The sequence below is a fragment of the Microchirus variegatus genome (assembly GCF_963457635.1).
Source record: "Microchirus variegatus genome assembly, chromosome: 15".
Classification (NCBI taxonomy): Eukaryota; Metazoa; Chordata; class Actinopteri; order Pleuronectiformes; family Soleidae; genus Microchirus; species Microchirus variegatus.
In genome coordinates this window covers 932,764-952,766 of record NC_139816.1, presented here as the reverse complement: position 1 = coordinate 952,766, position 20,003 = coordinate 932,764, and the positions used below count along the sequence as shown (strand labels likewise).

The 20,003-nt window shown below is 41.5% G+C and overlaps 1 protein-coding gene across 1 annotated transcript in view; it reads left to right on the top strand.

Moving 5' to 3' along the window:
• Nucleotides 1-660: 660 nt before the first annotated feature.
• Nucleotides 661-20,003, top strand: part of LOC310937581 (E3 ubiquitin-protein ligase HECW1-like) — a gene marked incomplete at both ends in the record, with an annotated part of 37,440 nt that continues 18,097 nt past the window's right edge. Inside the window, 6 exons of the mRNA XM_083901873.1 lie at nt 661-690; nt 6,204-6,525; nt 6,609-6,716; nt 8,492-8,586; nt 17,235-17,310; nt 18,203-18,372. Coding sequence (XP_083757999.1) covers nt 661-690; nt 6,204-6,525; nt 6,609-6,716; nt 8,492-8,586; nt 17,235-17,310; nt 18,203-18,372 — 801 coding nt within the window. The remainder of the gene's footprint in view (nt 691-6,203; nt 6,526-6,608; nt 6,717-8,491; nt 8,587-17,234; nt 17,311-18,202; nt 18,373-20,003) is intronic.

Genomic DNA, 20,003 nt, shown 5'->3' with positions numbered 1-20,003 from the left:
AAATATATATATATATATATATATATATATATATATATATAATTCCTCTTATATTATATTTTTTGAACGGATGGATCATGACCGGATATATATTGATGGATGTATGGATGGATGACAACGTGCGCGTTCATGTCTCCATGGTTCACGTCCGCGTCGTGTGCTGAAGGGGGCGGAGTTTGCAAGAGGACACGAGCGCGCTCCCTGATTGGCTGCAGACCTGTGTAGTTAACCCCCACCCCCCCCCCCCCCCCCCCGTCTGTCAATGTGCACTCAGCCAACGCGACTGTTTCCGGTTAACCCTTCAAAATCAAAGCACTATTTCAGTTAGAGTTTAAAAAAATACGAACATCGCCATTTTAAACCGCGCTGTTCGTCACGTTGAAGACGTTGTTGAAGAATTATGATAAATAAGAAAACGTTTGACTAAAAATGTTGACATTTTCCGGAGGGTTTTGGTTCCAACCGGAAACGGTGGTGTTTTATTGAGTCTAACTTGACTGTGGTCCATGAAGGAGGAGAGGATGTGACTCCCTCTCTCTCTCTCTCTCTCTCTCTCTCTCTCTCGGTCGTTTGTTTTTGTTCCTCCTCTTTTTTTCTCCCTCTCTCTTCTCGTCTAAAATGGAGCTCGGTGGATTGTAGGCGCTCGTCACTGTTGGAGAAATGATCCATCGACAGGTTCTTTTATCCCAGGTAGGAGCGTGTGTGTGTGTACGTGTGTGTGTATGTGTGTGTGTGCGTCTCCATTGTTGCTGTGTAACGGGAGGTGATGATGTGATGATGATGATGATGATGAGGATGATGAGGATGAGGAGTCTCCAGCAGCAGCAGCAGCAGCAGCAGCGGCCCTGCAGCTCTCTTATAGCGGACTGATGTGTCACTATCTGCCCGGACGAAATTCGCATTATTCACTAAAATGACACAATAGAGGAAAAAAAAAAAACACAATAAATAACCAATCACATTCGTTCTTTCTTTAGTTTGCAACAAAACACAGCAGCATCGCCTAAGATGACACCAAATCACGGCATTACGTCAATAAAAACGCTTTGTGTGAGCTGTCTAACATGAGCCGAATTAACGAGTGGACGCGAGTGTTTCAGAGGAAACGAACCACGCTTCACGTGCGCGAGCCGTGTCTCTGCAGCGAGACGTGCAACGTTAGAATCGCGAGTTTTCCAAACGGGGTTTGGTGTGATGTGTTGACACTGAGATGTCAGGGCCCCTCACTGCTCTGTCCCACTTTCTACAGAGTCAGGAGGAGGAAGAGGCTTCATCATCATCTCTTTGTGTGTGTGCGTGTGTGTGTGTGTGTGTGTGTGTGTGTGTGTGTGTGTGTGTGTGGGGTGGGGGGGGTTCCCACAAAACTAAATCCTCTTAAATCCTGGAGCAGCACATGACACATGGCTCCTTTTTTTTCCCCAGAACACACACCAGAATATTAATATAAGTGACTTAGCATTTTTAAAAGTTTTCATAAGATTCCTTTATCAAACATACCTTTTATTTCTTAGAAATAATATAATATATTAGCTATTAAAGCATTATCTGGTTCCTGGCAGGGGCGTTTCACAGGAGTTTTAGGGGCCCACCCCAGTTAGGGACACCCCATGACACACACCAAAGGGACAGCCTATACATGTCCTATTTATGCATTAATAATTAAAACATTGATGTCAATATAATGATAATCCACTGTTGATTTAATGAGGTGCTATTGTTATTTCTCCGTTTTCATCTAAAAGGGGCAGAAAAATGAAAAAAAATATATATATTAATAATTTTTGAAATATTTAAATTCTCCCCTATGTAAATGAATGAAGACAGGCACCATTATTTCAAGAGCTTCTTTTCCACATGATTTCCAGAAAAATGTCTGGACATTTCCCAGAATTCAGGGGGAAAAAAGCAGTAGTTTGTATCGATCAGATCAGACGATTTTACCAGACTTTATTTTAATGTTCTCCGTGTTCAGATCCTCTGAGTGAAGTCAGGATCCAGACTCCAGCTTTAGTTCCTCTCAGGAAATGACAATCTGTCATGTTGTGATTGTGGTGGTCGTGTTGTCATCATTGTATAAGACCACGAGAACACAAAGCACTAAGTAAACACACGTTTTCACATCAACAACAACAACAGCTCCAGTGAGCTGTGATGTTGTCCAACACTGTGCAGAGCTGTCATTAAAGCTGCAGTAGGCGAGATTCACACGTGTGTTATTGCATTTGTTTCAATCCAACTTTATTTGTTAAGCACTTTAAAACAAACCACAGTGGATTACAGTGCTGACTCTTGGACGACTCAGTGTTTGTGTAATGACCAGCTACAGGTCGGAAACTGTTTTAATAAAAGGATCAAAAGAATAGTTATTCAAGAATATGTAAATATAAACGTTTAGTTTATAAACGGCAATGGGGGGAAAAAAGCATGACTATTTTATCAAAGTTATGTAAAAAACATCAGAAAACAGTAAGAATGAAGGTGAAAATGTTCAGAATTTATAGAATTTGAGAAAACTCAAAATTTCAAGGCAACTTTATCAACTAATATTATTTTGTCAGAGTTACTCAAAATTCTCTTTTTCAAACAGTTTGGCTGAACAATCTTGTTCAGATGTAAAAAAAAATTAGTTGACGGAACTTTTTTTTTTAAATCTTTTATTGGACCGTAAACTCAAAAATTGATTGCAGCAAGTTGCCTATAAATATTGCTTTTTTACAGTGTATGTATATATATATATATAAATACAGTATATAGTTGTTAGAGTTAGTCACTTAGTTACTGCATTGGTTATGTTTTTAATGTCCAAACACGTTCATAATTATTCTAACACCTTTATTCCCGTCACTCTTCGTCTCAGTTACACTGTAAAAAAAGAAAACTCAACATTTCAAGGCGACTTGATGCAATCGATGTTTGAGTTTACAGCCTGACAAAATATTTGAAAAAAAGTTCCATCAACTAATATTATTTTGTTGACAAAACTTGTACATTAGAGTTTTGCCAACTCAGAATTCTAAATTTTAATGTTTAATAAAAGATTTTACATTATCTGAACAAGATTATTTAGCCAAACTGTTTGAAAAGAAAATTTTGAGTTTTTCTAACAAAATAATATTAGTTGATTGCATCAAGTTGCCTTGAACTTTTGAGTTTTCTCAACTTGTTTTTTTTTTTTTTACAGTGTAAAGGCGACATGAGCTAACATTAGCGTAGCACACCACGGTCACTGACCCATGGAGCTGCCTGTTATGATCGCTGAGTCATGTGACCCAGGACTGAATGCTCTTTGACCTGTGTTGGTTTACCGTAGCTCCAGCAGAGTTGTGTTGTCCTGCTCCACACGACTGTTGACTTAATTATCTCGTCATCATTAATGCAATTAAAACGGTTAATTACGAGGACGCCGGCGTCACCGGAAAGAACGTCTGACTACATTTCCCCAAAGACGCCACTGTGACGGCGCACTAATGTCTTACTGTATAACTGATGAGGACTGTGGGGATTTGTGTAGGTGTGTGTTTGTGTTCCTGTGCTTCATTTACATATGTCACACTGTTTATCGCACACTGTGTGTGTGAGTGTGTGTGTGTGTGTGTGTGTGTGTGAGTCACAGCAGAGTGAGAATATGTTCTGGTTAGAAACGCTGCACCAACAAAAGACCACGATAAAGAAATATTGACACGAGGAAAAAGGATCGTGTGAAATTGATTGTCTGGTGGATTTAAAGCAAGAGCTCAGATGTCCGACTGTCCTTGAATGCAACAGCAACACAGGAGCTTCACTTCCTGTGAAGAAAGACAGAGGAGAGACGCTTTCTGCTGTTTTTATGCAGTTTTTTTGCTGTTTTTATGCTGTTTTTCCTTAATTTTTTCTGCTGATTTTCTGCAGTTTTTCTGTTGTTTTTCTGTAGGTTTTCTGCAGGTTTTCCGCCATTTTACTGCTGTTTTTCTGCTGATTTTCTGCTGTTTTTCTTCAGCTTTTCTTCAGTTTTTCTTCAGATTTTCTTAAGGTTTTCTGCTATTTTACTGCTGTTTTTCTGCAGTTTTCCTGCAGTTTTTCTGCTGTTTTTCTGCTGATTTTCTGCTGTGTGTGGTTGTGATCACCATGTTTGGTGCTTTTATTTATGAATGACCAGCCGGAAAGATACAGCGCCACCTACAGAGGCGGAATCAGACGTACACGCTCAATAAATACTATTACTACTAATAACAATAATAATAATGATGATAATAATACTTTTAATTTCCCCACACTGCAGTGTACTCATGCTCTGTGTGCAGCTGTAATCACTTCTCCACAGAAACCACACAGTTATTATAACAACTGACCAGAGGTTAAAGTCCTCTGACCCACACACACACACACACACACACACACACACACACACACACACACACACACGCACACACACACACACACACACACACACACAAACACTCACTTTTGCTAAGAAAAAGGGATAATTACCATATTCTTGCTAATAGATTCTTCCTTTGCAGCCTCTCCTCCTCTCCTCTCGTCTCCTCTCTTCCTCTCCTCCTCCTCTCCTCTCGTCTCCTCTCTTCCTCTCTTCCTCTCCTCTCCTCTCCTCTCCTCTCGTCTCCTCTCTTCCTCTCCCCTCCTCTCCTCTCGCCTCTCCTCTCTTCCTCTCCTCCTCTCTTCCTCCTCTCCTCTTGTCTCCTCTCGCCTGTCCTCTCTTCCTCCTCTCCTCTCTTCCTCTCCTCCTCTCCTCTCCTCCTCTCTTCCTCCTCTCCTCCTCTCCTCTCGTCTCCTCTCTTCCTCTCCCCTCCTCTCCTCCTCTCTTCCTCCTCTCCTCTCGCCTGTCCTCTCTTCCTCCTCTCCTCCTCCTCTCTTCCTCTCCTCCTCTCCTCCTCTGCAGCGATGCAAAAGCATGTGACCATCATGCAGCGATGCACATGTGAAACGATGACTTGCTGCCGCTTGTTGTTGTTGTTGTTGTTGTTTGTGTTGAACGGGGTCAGACGCTGTTGTTGTGTGTTGGTCACAGCGTTGTGTCGTTGTGTGTCCGTCTGTGCTGACGCCCCTCACTCATTCTGACTGATGTGTCACTGCTGCTGCTGATGCTGCTGCTGCTGATGCTGCTGAAGCTGAAGCTGCTGCTGCTGCTGCTGCTGCTGCTGCTGCTGCTGCTGCTGCTGCTGCGTTCACTGCCTCCTTTGCTTCTTTATGTCGTGTGGTTTGTAACCTCCCTCCTCCTCCTCCTCCCTTAGGTTTTGGTCTGCTTTGGGTTGACTGGTCATTATGCTGATGCAGCTCTGTAGTTTCAAGGTCAGTGCCCTAACCCTAACCTCCCCCACCACAGTGTGTGTGTGTGTGTGTGTGTGTGTGTGTGTGTGTGCGATGTCTGCTTCCATTACACGTGCACAGTGTGTTTACACATACATATGTTTGATTATGTATGTGTAAATATAGACTTTTCAATCAGTCAAACTTGATTTGACTCGATTTGAAACTGCATCGTCACCTTAACCTTAACCAGTTCAGGTCTAACTTAACTAACTTAACCTTCAACACTGAGTTAATAAAAACAAGATAATCCCATAATAATTATAATAACAATAAAATAATTAACAAAACAGAAATGAAATGCTGTTGAAAGAAGTGAGAGTGAGTGGAAAAGAGTGAAAGAATAAGAAAATGAATAAGATGAAAACAGCCCATGTCATAAAAGTGAATTATTTTACAATGTTTTATTTATCTATGAATAAAAATATATTATTATTAGTAGTAGTCAGTGTAAGGTTGTAGCCTGCATTTAAACAACACTCCTTGTGTATACTGTACAGCTTCATATGTAATACACACTCTAATAATCTCAGATATGATAGAAGTATATGAGTAATATATAAGTACTGGTTCTATCATAGTGGGACATGGGTGCTGCAATCATTAACTGATATCAAATGAATCAACAACCAATGGATTGTTGGACGTGTGGTTTCTGATTCCAGCTTTTTAATTTGGATCATTTCTGTTGACTAAATATTGTTGGTTATTTAACAACATTTGAGGACGTTGTCATTGTCAGGTTGATGAAACACACACATTTTACGCCGTTTTCTGACTCAAAATAATCAACATATTCACACTTTGTGTCACAGACTCATACAAACTCAACAATCCCTGGTATATCCCAGTGTCCGTGGGGCTAAAACTGTGAACCGTCCTGTGTCTCGTTGCAGAACTTGTACCAGAATCGCTTCCTGGGCCTGGCGGCCATGGCGTCTCCGACCCGCAGCAGCCAGAACCGCCAACGCTGTAAAGGTGCGGTTCGCCACAGCTACGGCCCGGAGAGCTACGCCGCCAACGGCCTGGACCAGGACGCCTTCGTGCTGGGTCTGCCGCGGTCCACCAGCGACACCGACCTGGTCTCCCCGGACGCCCGCTCCACCCTCACCATCAGCGCCTCCTACTACACCATCAGCCAGTCTGAAGACCTGCTCATCACGTGGGACATCAAGGAGGAAGTGGACGCTGGAGACTGGATTGGAATGTACCACGTGGGTAAGTTGGGACTTTGACTGTTTGCGTTTAAAGACGCTGTGGAGACACCTGAGCTTCTTCTCATCCTTGTCTGTCTCTTCCAGATGAAACTTTGTCTGAGAACTTCCTGGACTATAAGAACCGAGGCATCAGCGGCTCTCACAGGGGACAGATAGTTTGGAAAATCGACTCCAGCTCAAACCTCAGTGACTGTGAGTAACAAAGACTCTGTACGCTTGTCTCCTCACGTCGTATCAGCGTTAGCTTTGTCAAAAGACGCGAAAATCAAAGTAACTGTACATAATATCAGTGAATTAAAGGGATAGTTATGTGTTTCTACGTATATTAAGACCCCGTCCCAATACCTCCCCCTTAAAATGTCCACTTGGTTTGGAACGCCCTCAACCGTTAATTCCGAAGTGGTTTCCCTATGGAATTTGGACACCGCTATATGCAAATTAGCGTAGTGAACGCGACGAACGTGCTAACCTACGTCACATGTTGACAATTCTACCGGTGGAGCGTGCTACTATTTTCATTCAGGAAAAATGGCGGCAGATCCAGCTGTTTGTTTTTCTCCGTCAACGCCGTTTTTTCTCCGTCCTCGTGAAAAAGCTATATTCGTGTTCAAGTGAACACCGCTGGCACACACATCCAAAACACCGACAAAACTACCCAGATGTAGCAGAGCTAGCTAGCATGGCAAACGCTCTCGAAGCACTCGGCAAATAGCCGCTAGCTAGCTAGTTAGCTAGCTGCTTTCATAAACGGTCACTTATTTTCTGACATTCGTGTTCAAAGCTCAACGGCCCTTTGGATGTTTATCAAACCAACATATTCCGACATTGTAACGTGCTTATTTGCGGAAAACATTATTACAATGAAATTGTTCCTCGGCAGATGGAGTGGCCGCCATCTTTGTTGAAAAACATCAGCCGAATTCACTGAATTCACAAAGCATCATGGGTAATTTCATCTCCCACTTCGTTTTAAGCCCGCATCAGAGCTCTCTACATTTTGAGGGTTGATTATAAGGGCAAAAATGTAGGCCTAGGGGAGGTAACCCTCTCAGTGTTTCTACTCTGCCACACAGATGGAAAAATGTGAGGATTAATAAGAGTGAGTGTAGCCTGGAGAATATTGTTGTGCTGTCTATGAAACACATGATATTCAAACTCAGACTCCATACTAAGTCACATAAAGTGACATTTGTTGTGGTACGGAATCAGCGAATGGACATTTTCCTCATGAAAGTGAAAGTAATGCAGGGTTCAGAGCATGTTGAGCTAAAGAGGGGCAGCTAATGAGATGCGTTCAAAGACCCCGGTAAATGTCGTCACTTCTGTGGGATCTAGACTGTTTTGACCTTAGAGGAACGACTTCGAGATGCGTTCAATAAAGCGTGTAATTTTTCATCACATTTTATTGCTATTTAAGAAAGAAAACCTTAGCAGACACTTAAATGTGAATGTTCTGGTTTCTTCATTCTTTCTGGTCCTGATCATAAACACGAGTTCACACAGTTTGCACAAACTCACAGATGAACCGTGTGATCCCAGAGAAGCTGGTGTCTTGGAAACAAGATATTTGACCGTGTAAGTGAAGTGCAGCATCTATGTGCTGTATGTACGTTTAATTGACTTGGGTTTTTCCACAGCATGAACAGTAACAGGATCCTGGTTGCACACAGAGAGAGAGAGAGAGAGAGAGAGAGAGTGCTTCTTAATGAGGTTTTCTCTGTGCAAACACTTTACCTACGAAATCTCAAATGGCACAGATGGTGCCAAACTGTGCCAAAAGAGAAAACTAGAGCCTAGACATCTCTTTACTAAAACCTCTGTCATTTTACTCTGCTTCACTTCAGCAGCATCAGACTTTGCACAGCTCATGTCCACATGTTGTTACATGACCTCCATGTGTGTGTGTGTGTGTGTGTGTGTGTGTGTGTGTGTGTGTGTGTGTGTGTGTGTGTGTGTGTGTCCCACAGCCGAGACCCAGGTCTGCTTCAGATACTACCACGGTGTTACCGGAGCTCTGAGGGCGACCACTCCCACTGTGACCATCAAGAAAGGCCCTGCACCCGTGAGTCTCACGCTTCTGTCGCAGCTTTGCTTGATTTATTTATTCTGATTCCCGGGCTACGAGATATACTCCCAAAGTTAACGTTCATCTTCTGCCGATTCTGATAAAAGTGCAATGACCTGTGCTGGAACTGACAGAACAGTAGTTGGGTGTTTGCAAACAATGTGGTGAAGCAGCAAATGAAAAAACGATATGGTCTATTTGTGTTGTAATATGTACAGACGCAGACTCTGGTGACTGTGCTAGTGGTGGTGTTGTGGAACTGCAGGGTTAACCCCAACCCTCACACTGATTCCATCCGATCAATTATAAGTCAGTCTCTCAGCTGTCAATCATGACTGAATGGGAACAGTCTTGTGATCAGTCTGAGTGTTTGTTTTAAAAAAAATTAACACACATTTCTCAGATTTTTCAGCTTCTTAACCCTTTAAGGCCTATGTTGTATATTTGTAGGAAAATTGCACACTCATAATGAAATGAGTATATCTCTGAATATTTGAATACTGTGTGTGTCATAGTAAAGGGAACATAAATATCAGTGCATGTGTGCACAAAAAGTTTTAAAATAATTCAGGTTTGCCTGAAAAAGTACAACATGTGAACATCATCTCTGCAAAGTTTGACGCTGATCAAGTGAAGCAGAACAAAGTTAGAGAGGTTTTCGTACAGAAAGTACAAGCTAGGTCTCATTTTAGTAACATCTGTGCCTTTTGTATTTTTTTCATGTATTAAACTACTTTTTTCCCACTTTTATATCACTATTAGACTTCAATAAAACACTTAACAGCTTTGTTTCTGCAGAATTCTATATATTTTACATTCTAAAAATGAACACTAGATGGCGCGATTGAGCTGTGTGGCCTGTATTTCAACGAGGGCTAGGTCTCTATGAATGATTGACAGCTCGTTGGTCGCCTTACAGCCCATAGAAGGACGCTGTCGTCTCGAAATGTTGATTGACAGCGTTGTTAGCCAATGAGAAGCAGCAGCAGAACGCCTGGCTGGCTGTCGTGACGCCCGGAATGTTTTGAGTGTAACACAGGAAATCCGCGGACTTCCTGTGTTTTGTTTCGACTGAAAAAAAATGACTTTTCACGGATAAACATCAGAGGTAAGGTTAATTTTACAGTTGTAGTTCGGCGAACCGACTTCTATTGACTTTATTATTTGACTTTTATCTCCCTAATGATTTGTCATAGACTGTTTTGAGCGGAGTCTTAGCTTTTATTTGATCCGTATGGAGTGTGATTTTTGGGAAAAGTGTTACCGAGAAATGCGGCGTGGGTTGACGCAGCGGTTACGTACGAAGTTTGATATGTGTAATAGTCATGGATGTAATAATATGTAAAACGTAATTTAGTTGTTGTGGATTTTCACCTGCGTCACGTCCGGGTCAGTAGCCCGGATGCGCGGCCATATTGGAGGTACTTGGAGGCTCCTCGGAGCTAAAAACTGATGGATAAATGTTCAAAACCACAGAAAACCTCCTTAAAACGTGTGATATCGTCAATAACGTCTTTATCTAACCTAGCCATAACTGTATGATATCATGAATACCTAAGGTGTAACGTTAGCAAAGAGTCTTTCATTTCAAGGACCTACAGTTTGATATACATTAGTCCACAGACCACAGTATATATTTATATACACTGTACACTATATGAATTATATTATTATCATCACATTAGAAATTTAGTTAAACCCTTTTACGACCAAGGGAATCATCGTTGACACCGCGGCGCATGTGTATTTCAAATTACCGTAACTCCTCACTACTTCGTGCACTTTTAATCATTCGAACTGCCCCTGAAAGTATATAAATATATCTATTAATATGGTGCAAAAAGGGTTAAGAGCCGCTGCTATCAACAATTCACTTACCTGACGAGAAATGGGCCAAACAAACTCGGATGTTGTCCAGATTTTTGCCTCTTTGGTCCTGGTTTAGCTTCGTTAAGCACAAGCGCCTCCTTTCCTCTGATAACTTTTGACATTGTTCTCCCTGATTTGTTCTAACTTTTGGTCGTCTATAAAACTCCAAATGTTTTAACAAATAACCGATTGGTACAGCCAAAAACACGGCAATAATTCATCATTTCCTTTCGTTCGACGTTCTGCTTGAGTGCAACTTTGTTTACCTGCGGACTACCTCCAAAATGGCGACTTCCGGTTTGATGACGCGCCGTGAAAACCCTCTATTTGAGCTGTGTTTGTCACATTTAAAATAGCTATATACGCTCTTGTAGCCCAGATTATGATGTCCCAATTGGGGGACATCCAGGATACATGTGAATCTTTTCTGGTTTCTGGACGCTCCAGGGTTAGAAATCATTAAAACCGATTCATTTTGGTTTGTGAACTTCGTCATCATCATCATCATGTCCAGGTTTGGGGAAAAAACTATGATAAATTTTCCCTTTTTTGTGATTTTTATGGAGTAAACGATTAATCAATTAAGCAAGACAATAATTGACAGATTCAAGTATTGTGAAAATAATCCTGAATTAACATAGAGAAGGATTGTATACCTTCAGCTTCAGTTATTGGGGGTCAGTGCTCAACGTGCTGGTGAATGCTGTCCACACTGCTCTGCTCATGCTTTTCTATTATTAATTGTTGTGATTAACTAACGAAGAAAAATGCACATTTGCATCCCTAGGTTGTTGTGACAGCTTGTCCGTGTGTGAGGACACATGTACTGCACGTGTGTGTGTGCATGACTGTGTTTTTATACTTAAATGTAACTTCAGAAAAACAAAAGTCGTGAGTGACAGATGTGTTAACGAGTAACAGCTCTGCTGCACCAGAAATATCACATAATATTAGGTGTAAATGTGCTTTCACTTCGTCAAGATGCGTGAATGTGTCATCAGAATACTGAACTCTGAATGTGTCGTACAGGACGTGGTGGAGTTGTGAATGTGCGAGTTAATATAAAAGATAAGAAAGAGCCTGGAAGTCATCACTTGTGTTTGTTATTATTTAGCATCTCTAGCATTTAGGAGCGTTGTCTTTGAGTCATGTTTTCTACGTCCGTGTTCTCCAAACTTATGTGGATCTAGGTCACGGGGACAGCAGCTTCAGCAGGGAAGCCCAGACACTGGAACTCTCCCCAGATACTTCCACCTGTTCCTCTGAGACACAGCTGAGGGATTTATTCCCTCCTGTGTGTTCTGGGTCTGCTCCAGGGTTTTTACCAGAGGGATGAGATGCTAATAAAACACCAACTTCTGTTGTTCTGCTGTGAGTGTATACTGTGTATCACCAGTACCTCACGTGACCACACTTCAGCAATATGCATTATTTCACTTCTCTGTGACACAACGATAGATTCCAGTATGAAACGTTCAGTTTTAGCAGCAGCATCAGTATCACGTTGTCCGTTCCTCTCGTTGTCGTATCCTTGCTCTTCTAAAGCTTCCATCCGTCCGACCGCTGCTGGAAGAGCGTGTCCAGCGGGGCGATCGGATTTCCTTGTTTACCTTCTCATTCTGCTGCCGTGGGCCTCTGGAAACGCTGATGGCCCCAGAACTTGATCTGCTCTTGCTTCCTGAGGACAAATGAACAAAAATAACCGCCATAGGAAGAGAGGGAGGGAGCGAGGGGCAGAGATGGCAGATGATAGTCCAGTGTCCAGTTCAGGTATGTCATTCAGGCAAGAGGTGGAAAACACCAGGTCAGCCAGAGGAAGAAGAGAGCAGATGGACGTTTTCTTTGCTGTAGTCCGATCAGTTACACTCTGCAGACGGACGAGACGCAGCATTTGGTTCACGTATGTGTGGGATGGACGGCATGTGTCTGCAGCTGGGACTGCTGTCTCCCAGCCATCCTGAGAGCAGGAGCCGGAGGAGGAGGAGGAGGAGGAGGAGGAGGAGGAGGACGGGGTTCAGCTGGATAGCCTGGGTAACCATTAGCTCTATCTGTGTCTTTAGCTCTATGTTTTAGAGGGAGTCATTTAATCTCATGCTTTTCCCTTTGTTTCCGCTTTGTTTTTTTTGCATGTCACTGGTTACAAAGACCCAGAGAATCTGAGCTAACTGTTGAGCTGAGTTTAAGATTTAAGAAGATATGATCAAATGTTAGGTTTACTGCATACTGGTGGTTACTGGCTTTAAATTGAGCTTTTAACGACGTCGCAATATTCCACGGAGATAATGTCAAAATTACAAAGGTGAAAGAAGAGTGTTTCAATGATTTAGTGGCTGTTCATTCTTTTCCAATGAGCTGAAGACTAACTTTTACCACAAATAGGCATCAGCTGCAGGCTTTTGGTTTGTGGATTACTTTTGGTGTAACTGCAGAGCGCAGCTCTTTGCACCTCTTAAGACCACAGTATACCTCTCTGACTGCGTAACCACGGAGACCCCTCCAGCCTTCATAGTTCTCCGTCGTGGTGACGGATACGCACTGCAATTTCCCGCCCGATCCGTAGGGGTCGCTACGCAAGGTTGTTGTGCTTTTGGCTACAGTGAGCAATGGCGTCCGAGAGAGAAAGACTGTTGTTGTTGAAACAGTGGCCGTTTCTCACTTTTCTGTGTCCCTGAACGCAGTTTTAAGATCATTTGAGGCGAGAAATTATCCATTTAAGAGTCTAAACATGTGCTGTGTGTGTTAAGATATGACGTATTTATAGTTTGGCAGCGACGTTGTCGGCGGTGATCAGCTCCGCCTCTGCGTAACCTACGTAGAGCACTTTACGCAGGAGTATAAATTGGGCTTTCGTGTACAGGCTGCCCGAACTAAGTGGAAGAAGAAGAAGTTACGGGGGTTCCTTGAATGCATCTCTCAGCTGTTCTCTCTAATCTCCGTTCCCATGAAGATAACTCATCTCTTAACGTTGTTTGTGTTCGATTTGTTAGCCTGAGCAATTCTTCCCTGTCTCGGCCATTTCTGTAACAGAGCTGTGATGTAACATCAGTCGTGTGATCTCGCTGTTAGCCGTAAACAGGAAAACAGGAAGTTTCCTTCACCAGAATCCATAGATAAAGTCATTGATTTTGAAGTAACAAGAACAAGACAAGACAGCAGTGTCCTCACATCTCTCATGTCCTGTGAGCTGCTTTTGCCTTTAAGCCATGTTACATGACTTGATGAGGACAGTGGTGACTCACTATGTCGGCCGCGTATAACTTTATATCAGTGACCATCTCTGTTCATCACACGTGAACCACAAAATGATATAGATATAATCTGAGGTTTATGTGTGAACACAGCTACCGATGCCATAAAATAGATATACACTATTTATTTCTGATGCATAACAACAAGTAAATCATATATTATGGCTCCCAAACACCGTATAATTTAGATGTACAAGTGTGGAGATGCTTTGTCATCGAAGAAAACTCTAGTGGAGCAGCTGCCAAAGGTATTAGAGACCAGAAAGTGCTCCGAGAGCAAAGACCTGAGCCAACTGCACCATCCAAATCACTGTCTGTTCTTAGATATTTACACTCAGTGATCTCTGCAGTATTTTCTCGCAAAAAACATGAAAATGCAGAAAGCAAATCCTGTTGTAATGTTAATGTTTTTATACCGAGAAAACCATGTAACTCATCAACCACAGTATATTCACATTTAAGAAGCTGTTTTACTAAAAAAAAAACACACTCATTTCTATTCATTGTTATTCAAAATCATAACAACTTCACTGAGTAAACGTTTATTAAGTATTAATTGCTTCTTCTTGAATCGTCTGCTAACATAGAGACTGACAGCCTTGTAACCAGTCACAGAAAAGATAGAGATTATTATGACAGAGGGACGACTGACATTAGAGCTGCAACTAACGATTATTTACGTAGTCGATTAATCTGGTGATTATTTTCTCGATTAATCGATGAATCGATAGGTCAATAAAATGTCAGAAAATGTTAAAAAACCTTGATCAGTGTTGGTCAAAGCTGGAAATGACGATGTTCTCGAACGTCTTTGTTTTGTCTCACAAACCAAAATGATTCAGTTTTACTGATTTATTTGTTATGTGGAGCAAAGTAACTAAGAAAATATTCACATTTAAGAAGCTGAAACAATCAGAAATCTTGATTTAATCATGAAAAAAGCTTCAAACCGATTATCGATTATCAAAATAGTTGGCCATTCATTTAGTAATCGATTAATAATCGATTCATGGTTTCAGCTCTAACTGACATCCATAATTTCATCATCAATTTCCCAGTGACTGATGGTGAGAACTTAGTCCTACTAATGTTATTAACCATCAGTGCAAAAGCAGTAAGGAGGAAGTTAAGCAGCCTGAGACATCAGGAGGTGAAGAGGCTCAACTGTCTGCTCATATCTACGATGTCTTAAGCTTGACTTTTATTCTGTAAGCTTATTTCCTCGTGTCTCCAGTGTGTGAAGCTCGTGGTTCTCAGGGCCGAGGCCGTGCAGCACTTTTTCGTCAGTGTGATTAATTATCCGTTTAATTAGTTTCCAATACCTGGCTCTCTTGGGTTTTGTCCCTCTCAAGGTCAGGAAGGGATCACTGTGGCTAATGAAGAGATGTAGACCAAACACAATGGTATTAGCACTGTTGTGTTATTCACTTATTTATTATTGTTGTTGTTGTATTTATTTTACAAACTGCACACCTCTCACTGGAGCTTTGTCGAGCACTAACTCTCAACGCCGCTCAACCACACTAACCCAGTTAGGCCGGCCAGCAGCCTCTCTGTCTTTAAAAGCCTCTGGATTCCATTATAACACACACACACACACACAGACACACACACACACACTGACCTGTAATAGATGGGAATCCATTTTGTAAATTGAGACACATTTTCAAACTCGTGAAAATCTCTCCTTTTACATGATTTAAGATTCTTGCTACGCTCTGCACACACTGTTCCTGTTATATTTGGATAGAGTATTTCTGTGTGTGTGTGTGTGTGTGTGTTAGATTATGTAAAGAAGAGCGATGCAGACGACAGAGTTGTCATTTGGTTTATCTGTGAGATTAGAATCACTCGTGTCTCTGTGTGTGCTCAGCAGAGCAGATTAGCCTCTCATCAAAGTGAATTGGTGTCACAATCTTTTATCTTGTTGTTTGTTTGTTTGTTTGTTTGTTTGTGTCCAGTGTGAAGTCACAGAGCTGAGACTGAATCTCCTCAGGAAAATACTGCAGTGACATTGACACACTTCTTAACTTCCTGTATCTTATTGATTGTCGAGCCAGTGAGTGAGACGGTGCTTTCTGAGTCCGTTTAGTCAACATTTAAATGTAAACGTTAGATTATTTACAAAAAAGGACTGTATGTCCGTGTTGGTTTTTATCGTATATGTCATAAATCACAAAAACTACTGCACTGATTTCTTAAATCCTGGTCAGAGTCCAGTTTTGAAGTGTTGCTGTATGATGCTCTTATTCAAAATGTGGCTGAAAAACAGATTTTTTGCCACTTAACAAAAAGCTCAAAGAATAAAATCTATTTCCGTATAATTTACGGTTTACATCTAAAGGGTATTTCTGCTCCTTATAGAAAATGAGCGATTTTTTTTGTGACAACACACATGATTTTTTTGTTTGGTGTTCAAAATGAATTGTTTAGATTTACCAAATTGGCACAAATTGACCAAACATCACAGCAGTAGACCTGCAGATGCTAAAAATTATGATTTTCTCTATGGACGATGGTCTATAGAGAGAGAATTTACAGTTTACAATCAATGAATCGATTGTTAATCGATTACTAAATTAATCGTCAACTATTTTGATAATCGATAATCGGTTTGAAGCTTTTTTCATGATAAAAACAAGATTTCTGCTTCTTAAATGTGAATATTTTCTTGGTTTCTTTGCTGCACATAAACAAAGAAATTATTAAAACTGAATAATTTTGGTTTGTGGACAAAACAAGACGTTCGAGAACATCATCATTTCCAGCTTTGACCAACATTGATTAACGTTTTTGAACATTTTATGAACTAAACGGTTGATCGATTAATCGAGAAAATAATCAACAGTTTAATCGATTTCCAAAATAATGGTTAGTTGCAGCTCTCGTTTACAATCTTGATTTTCCAGTCAGAAAGTCGTCTAACAGTGAGATAAAGTGAGACTTACAGTAAGTGGCTAAAATCCCTGCTGGCAGCAGCCACGTAATCGTCCGTGTCTCATGTTGGGAAGAACACGCAGTGTGGGAATCGACTGGATTACAAATTTAATGTCAAGACTATAGAGACACTGCAGTGTTCACACTGTCCGTCACTTTCTCCACTCTCCATCAGACTCTCAGTGTCTCTCATCCTCCACGCTCCGCCTCTTCCTGGCTGACGAATCAATGTCAGGATAATGAAGACGGCGCATCGATCGCAGGATGCCGTCAGGGCTGAAAGTGGAGCCTTAAAAACACGCCGAGTCCCAACATTTACTTAGAATCATATCTCATATTTAAATGAGATTTAAAGAAATGGTTGCTTTGTTTTGTTTTAAATGACTTTACCACATCATACAAGGATTTGTATGTGCTCTTATTTTTGACTATATATAGTAGTAGAGTTCCACTTTTCTCATTAAAATTTCATCTCACATGAAAGAAGGGAACGTTCTGGTGTCGAGGAGAAGGAGAGTCTGAGTGTGTTTTCATGTTCCTTAGCATTCAAACTAATATTAACCTTTTATCTGTGTCTCTGTGTGTCTTCAGGTGTTAAAACCAGTGGTGAGTCCTGAAGTCAACCATGGACCAGGCAACAGGAGACTCATTAACTTCTCACTCTCAGGTATTTCACACACACACAGTCCTTCACTGACTCTGTCCTCACCTGATTCCCCGTCTCCGTCTCCATCTCCATCTCCAGCTCTCTAAAGCAATGTCATTGTGCAAGAATAATTGTCAGGTTCATTTTTATCACCACTTATCTTTTGAGGGTCACGGGGGAAGATGAGGATAATAATCCCAGCTGACTTTGGTTTCACCTTTGATCAGATTATGTTAAATGTAGAAGGAGATTTACATGTTTACAGGTGACAACCTCAGCGTCTGTTCATATATGGGGTTTACATCTAGATGTAAGTTTTTGCTGCAATGATAATATATTATGATACTGTGTTTCACTAATGAAAGCCCTGCAGTGTCTAATTGTGTCTGTTGGAGCTATTTATTTATTGTTAGTATTTAGTGCTGTTTAGTTTCAGTATTTTGTTTATTGAGTATTCAGTTTTGATTATTCTTAGTCAATTTTATGATGATTTTATTATGATTTTTTATTAGTATTCTAGTTTATTATTTGTTTAGTTTAGGTGTTTCTTGTTTATTATTTGTGTTTTGTTTCATTTGGGCACATTAGCAGGGCACCTGAAGTCATATAGGTAGGCTGTCGGTAAGGGACCAGCATGCACCTGGGTGGGAAAACACATGAAATGTTCTTTGTTCTTTTGTTTGCTCGTCCTTTTGGTTAAATAAACCACATTTTCGTCGAAATTGGACCTTTGTTTGGACATTATGTTTTTCCCCAATCGCGTACACCACAACCCACGGTGCAACAGTGGCCTTTTGATTTGTATATTTTGAAGTTTAATTTGAAATTATTATTTGTTTGACAAACGGCTACTACATTGTCCTTTTCCTTTGAATGAATGAATGACTGAATGATTTTCCCGCGCTGCTATCAGACCTGCAGGCCATCGGTCTGAAGAAGGGCATGTTCTTCAACCCCGACCCTTACCTGAAGCTCTCCATCCAGCCAGGGAAGCACAGCATCTTCCCCTCGCTGCCTCACCATGGCCAGGAGAAACGCTCCGGCGTGGTCTGCAACACCGTCAACCCACAGTGGAGCACAGAGGTACTGCACGCACACGTTCTCCTCATGTGCGTTGGTTTCTTTCGGTTTCTTTCTGTCTAAAAACATGCAGATTAGGTCAAATGGACACTCTAAATTGACCGTAGGTGCGATCGTGAGCGTGAATGGTCGTTTGTCTCTGTTCCCCATGCGACCTTCATGTGATATAATGTGATATACATGATAAAGATATTCATATAAACCCTGCCTGCACACACAGACGTGATGACAGTGTTTGTTGTTACACTTATTAATCTTAATCTCTAGCTGTCAGCGATGCCTCCTCTGCCGCTTCACTCAAGGAAGAACCTGGATTACAGATGATTTAGTTTGCTTTAGTCTGATGGATTCAAAGTGGGTGTTCAAAAGCCAAGCTGTATGCTAACAGTGCCCTCTGCTGGCCCACAGGGTAATTACTTCAGATGGTGCAATGGGCTTGTAGGCTGTACATTTTGAGTTTGAATTTCTGGAATTATCTACAATATTTATTTGATATATATATACACACATATATATTTGTGTCTGTGTGTGTGTATAAATCATATTTGCTTCATGGAAAAGGAGACCGTGACTGTTTTTCTCTTGCTGGGAAAAACCATCTGTTTTCTGGCAGGGTCGATCAATACTGTTACAGACACTGGAGATTAACGGCAGAAAGCATCGTCCACGGATGAATGATGGTGAAAAAAAAAAAAAAAAGATGTTATTACAAACTGTGTTGCGTGTAAAACACACAGTGTGTCCTGAAAGAGCTGCAGTAACAGGACGGTGATATAGGGTGACAGTGTCCTACAGAGGAGTCCGATGACTGGTGTGTGTTCCACCGTCACTGCCGTTATAAAGATAGGGAACTGCATTCTTATATTCGCTGGGCGTGAATCGGTGCTTTGTGCATGTAACGTTGAGCTGTTTTCTGCCCGTGTGTGTGTGTGTGTCTTTATTATGTCCCTCAGCAGACTCCGTACGCTGATTTACTGCTCTGTCCCTCTCGGCGGCAGCATCCACTCAGCTCCAAGCCGCTTTCCTTTTTCCAAACTGCTCCCATGTTGAGTGGAAGTCGGGCTTCTTGGCAGTAATGCACTGTAAAAGTCTCTAATGGGTCTCTACATCGCGCTGCACGGCTCAGTCAGCACACACACACACACACACACTGACAATTCTGCATCATTTTATGATCAAATGACAAAGTATTTCTGCAGGAGGAGACTGAAGCCCCTGGAAACCCACACAGTCCAAATACTCTCCTGAATTATTAATGCTGTGTTATATTTATCTTCACTTGCACTTAGATCAGTGTTGACCATGATGAATGAATGGCACTTGATTGTGGTCTAAAGGTTGTTTATAGCTGTAGACGTTAGAAATGTGTATTTAAATCAGGCTTACGCTTATTTCAGGCTCGGTCTTTTAGGTCTGGATTAGACTGTAAACACGACGACGACGACACGGAGAAAGTGTCTGTGTATCAGGCTAAATACGCTCAGATCATCTTACAATTGTCCAGCGTCCCTGTTTCCTCCCGCTTGTCCTCTACCCATCCTTCCCTCTCTTCAGGTCACTCCTTTTCCCACAGATGAAACATGTTCATCTTCCTCTGCAACACACACACACACACAGACACACACTCTTGTCTT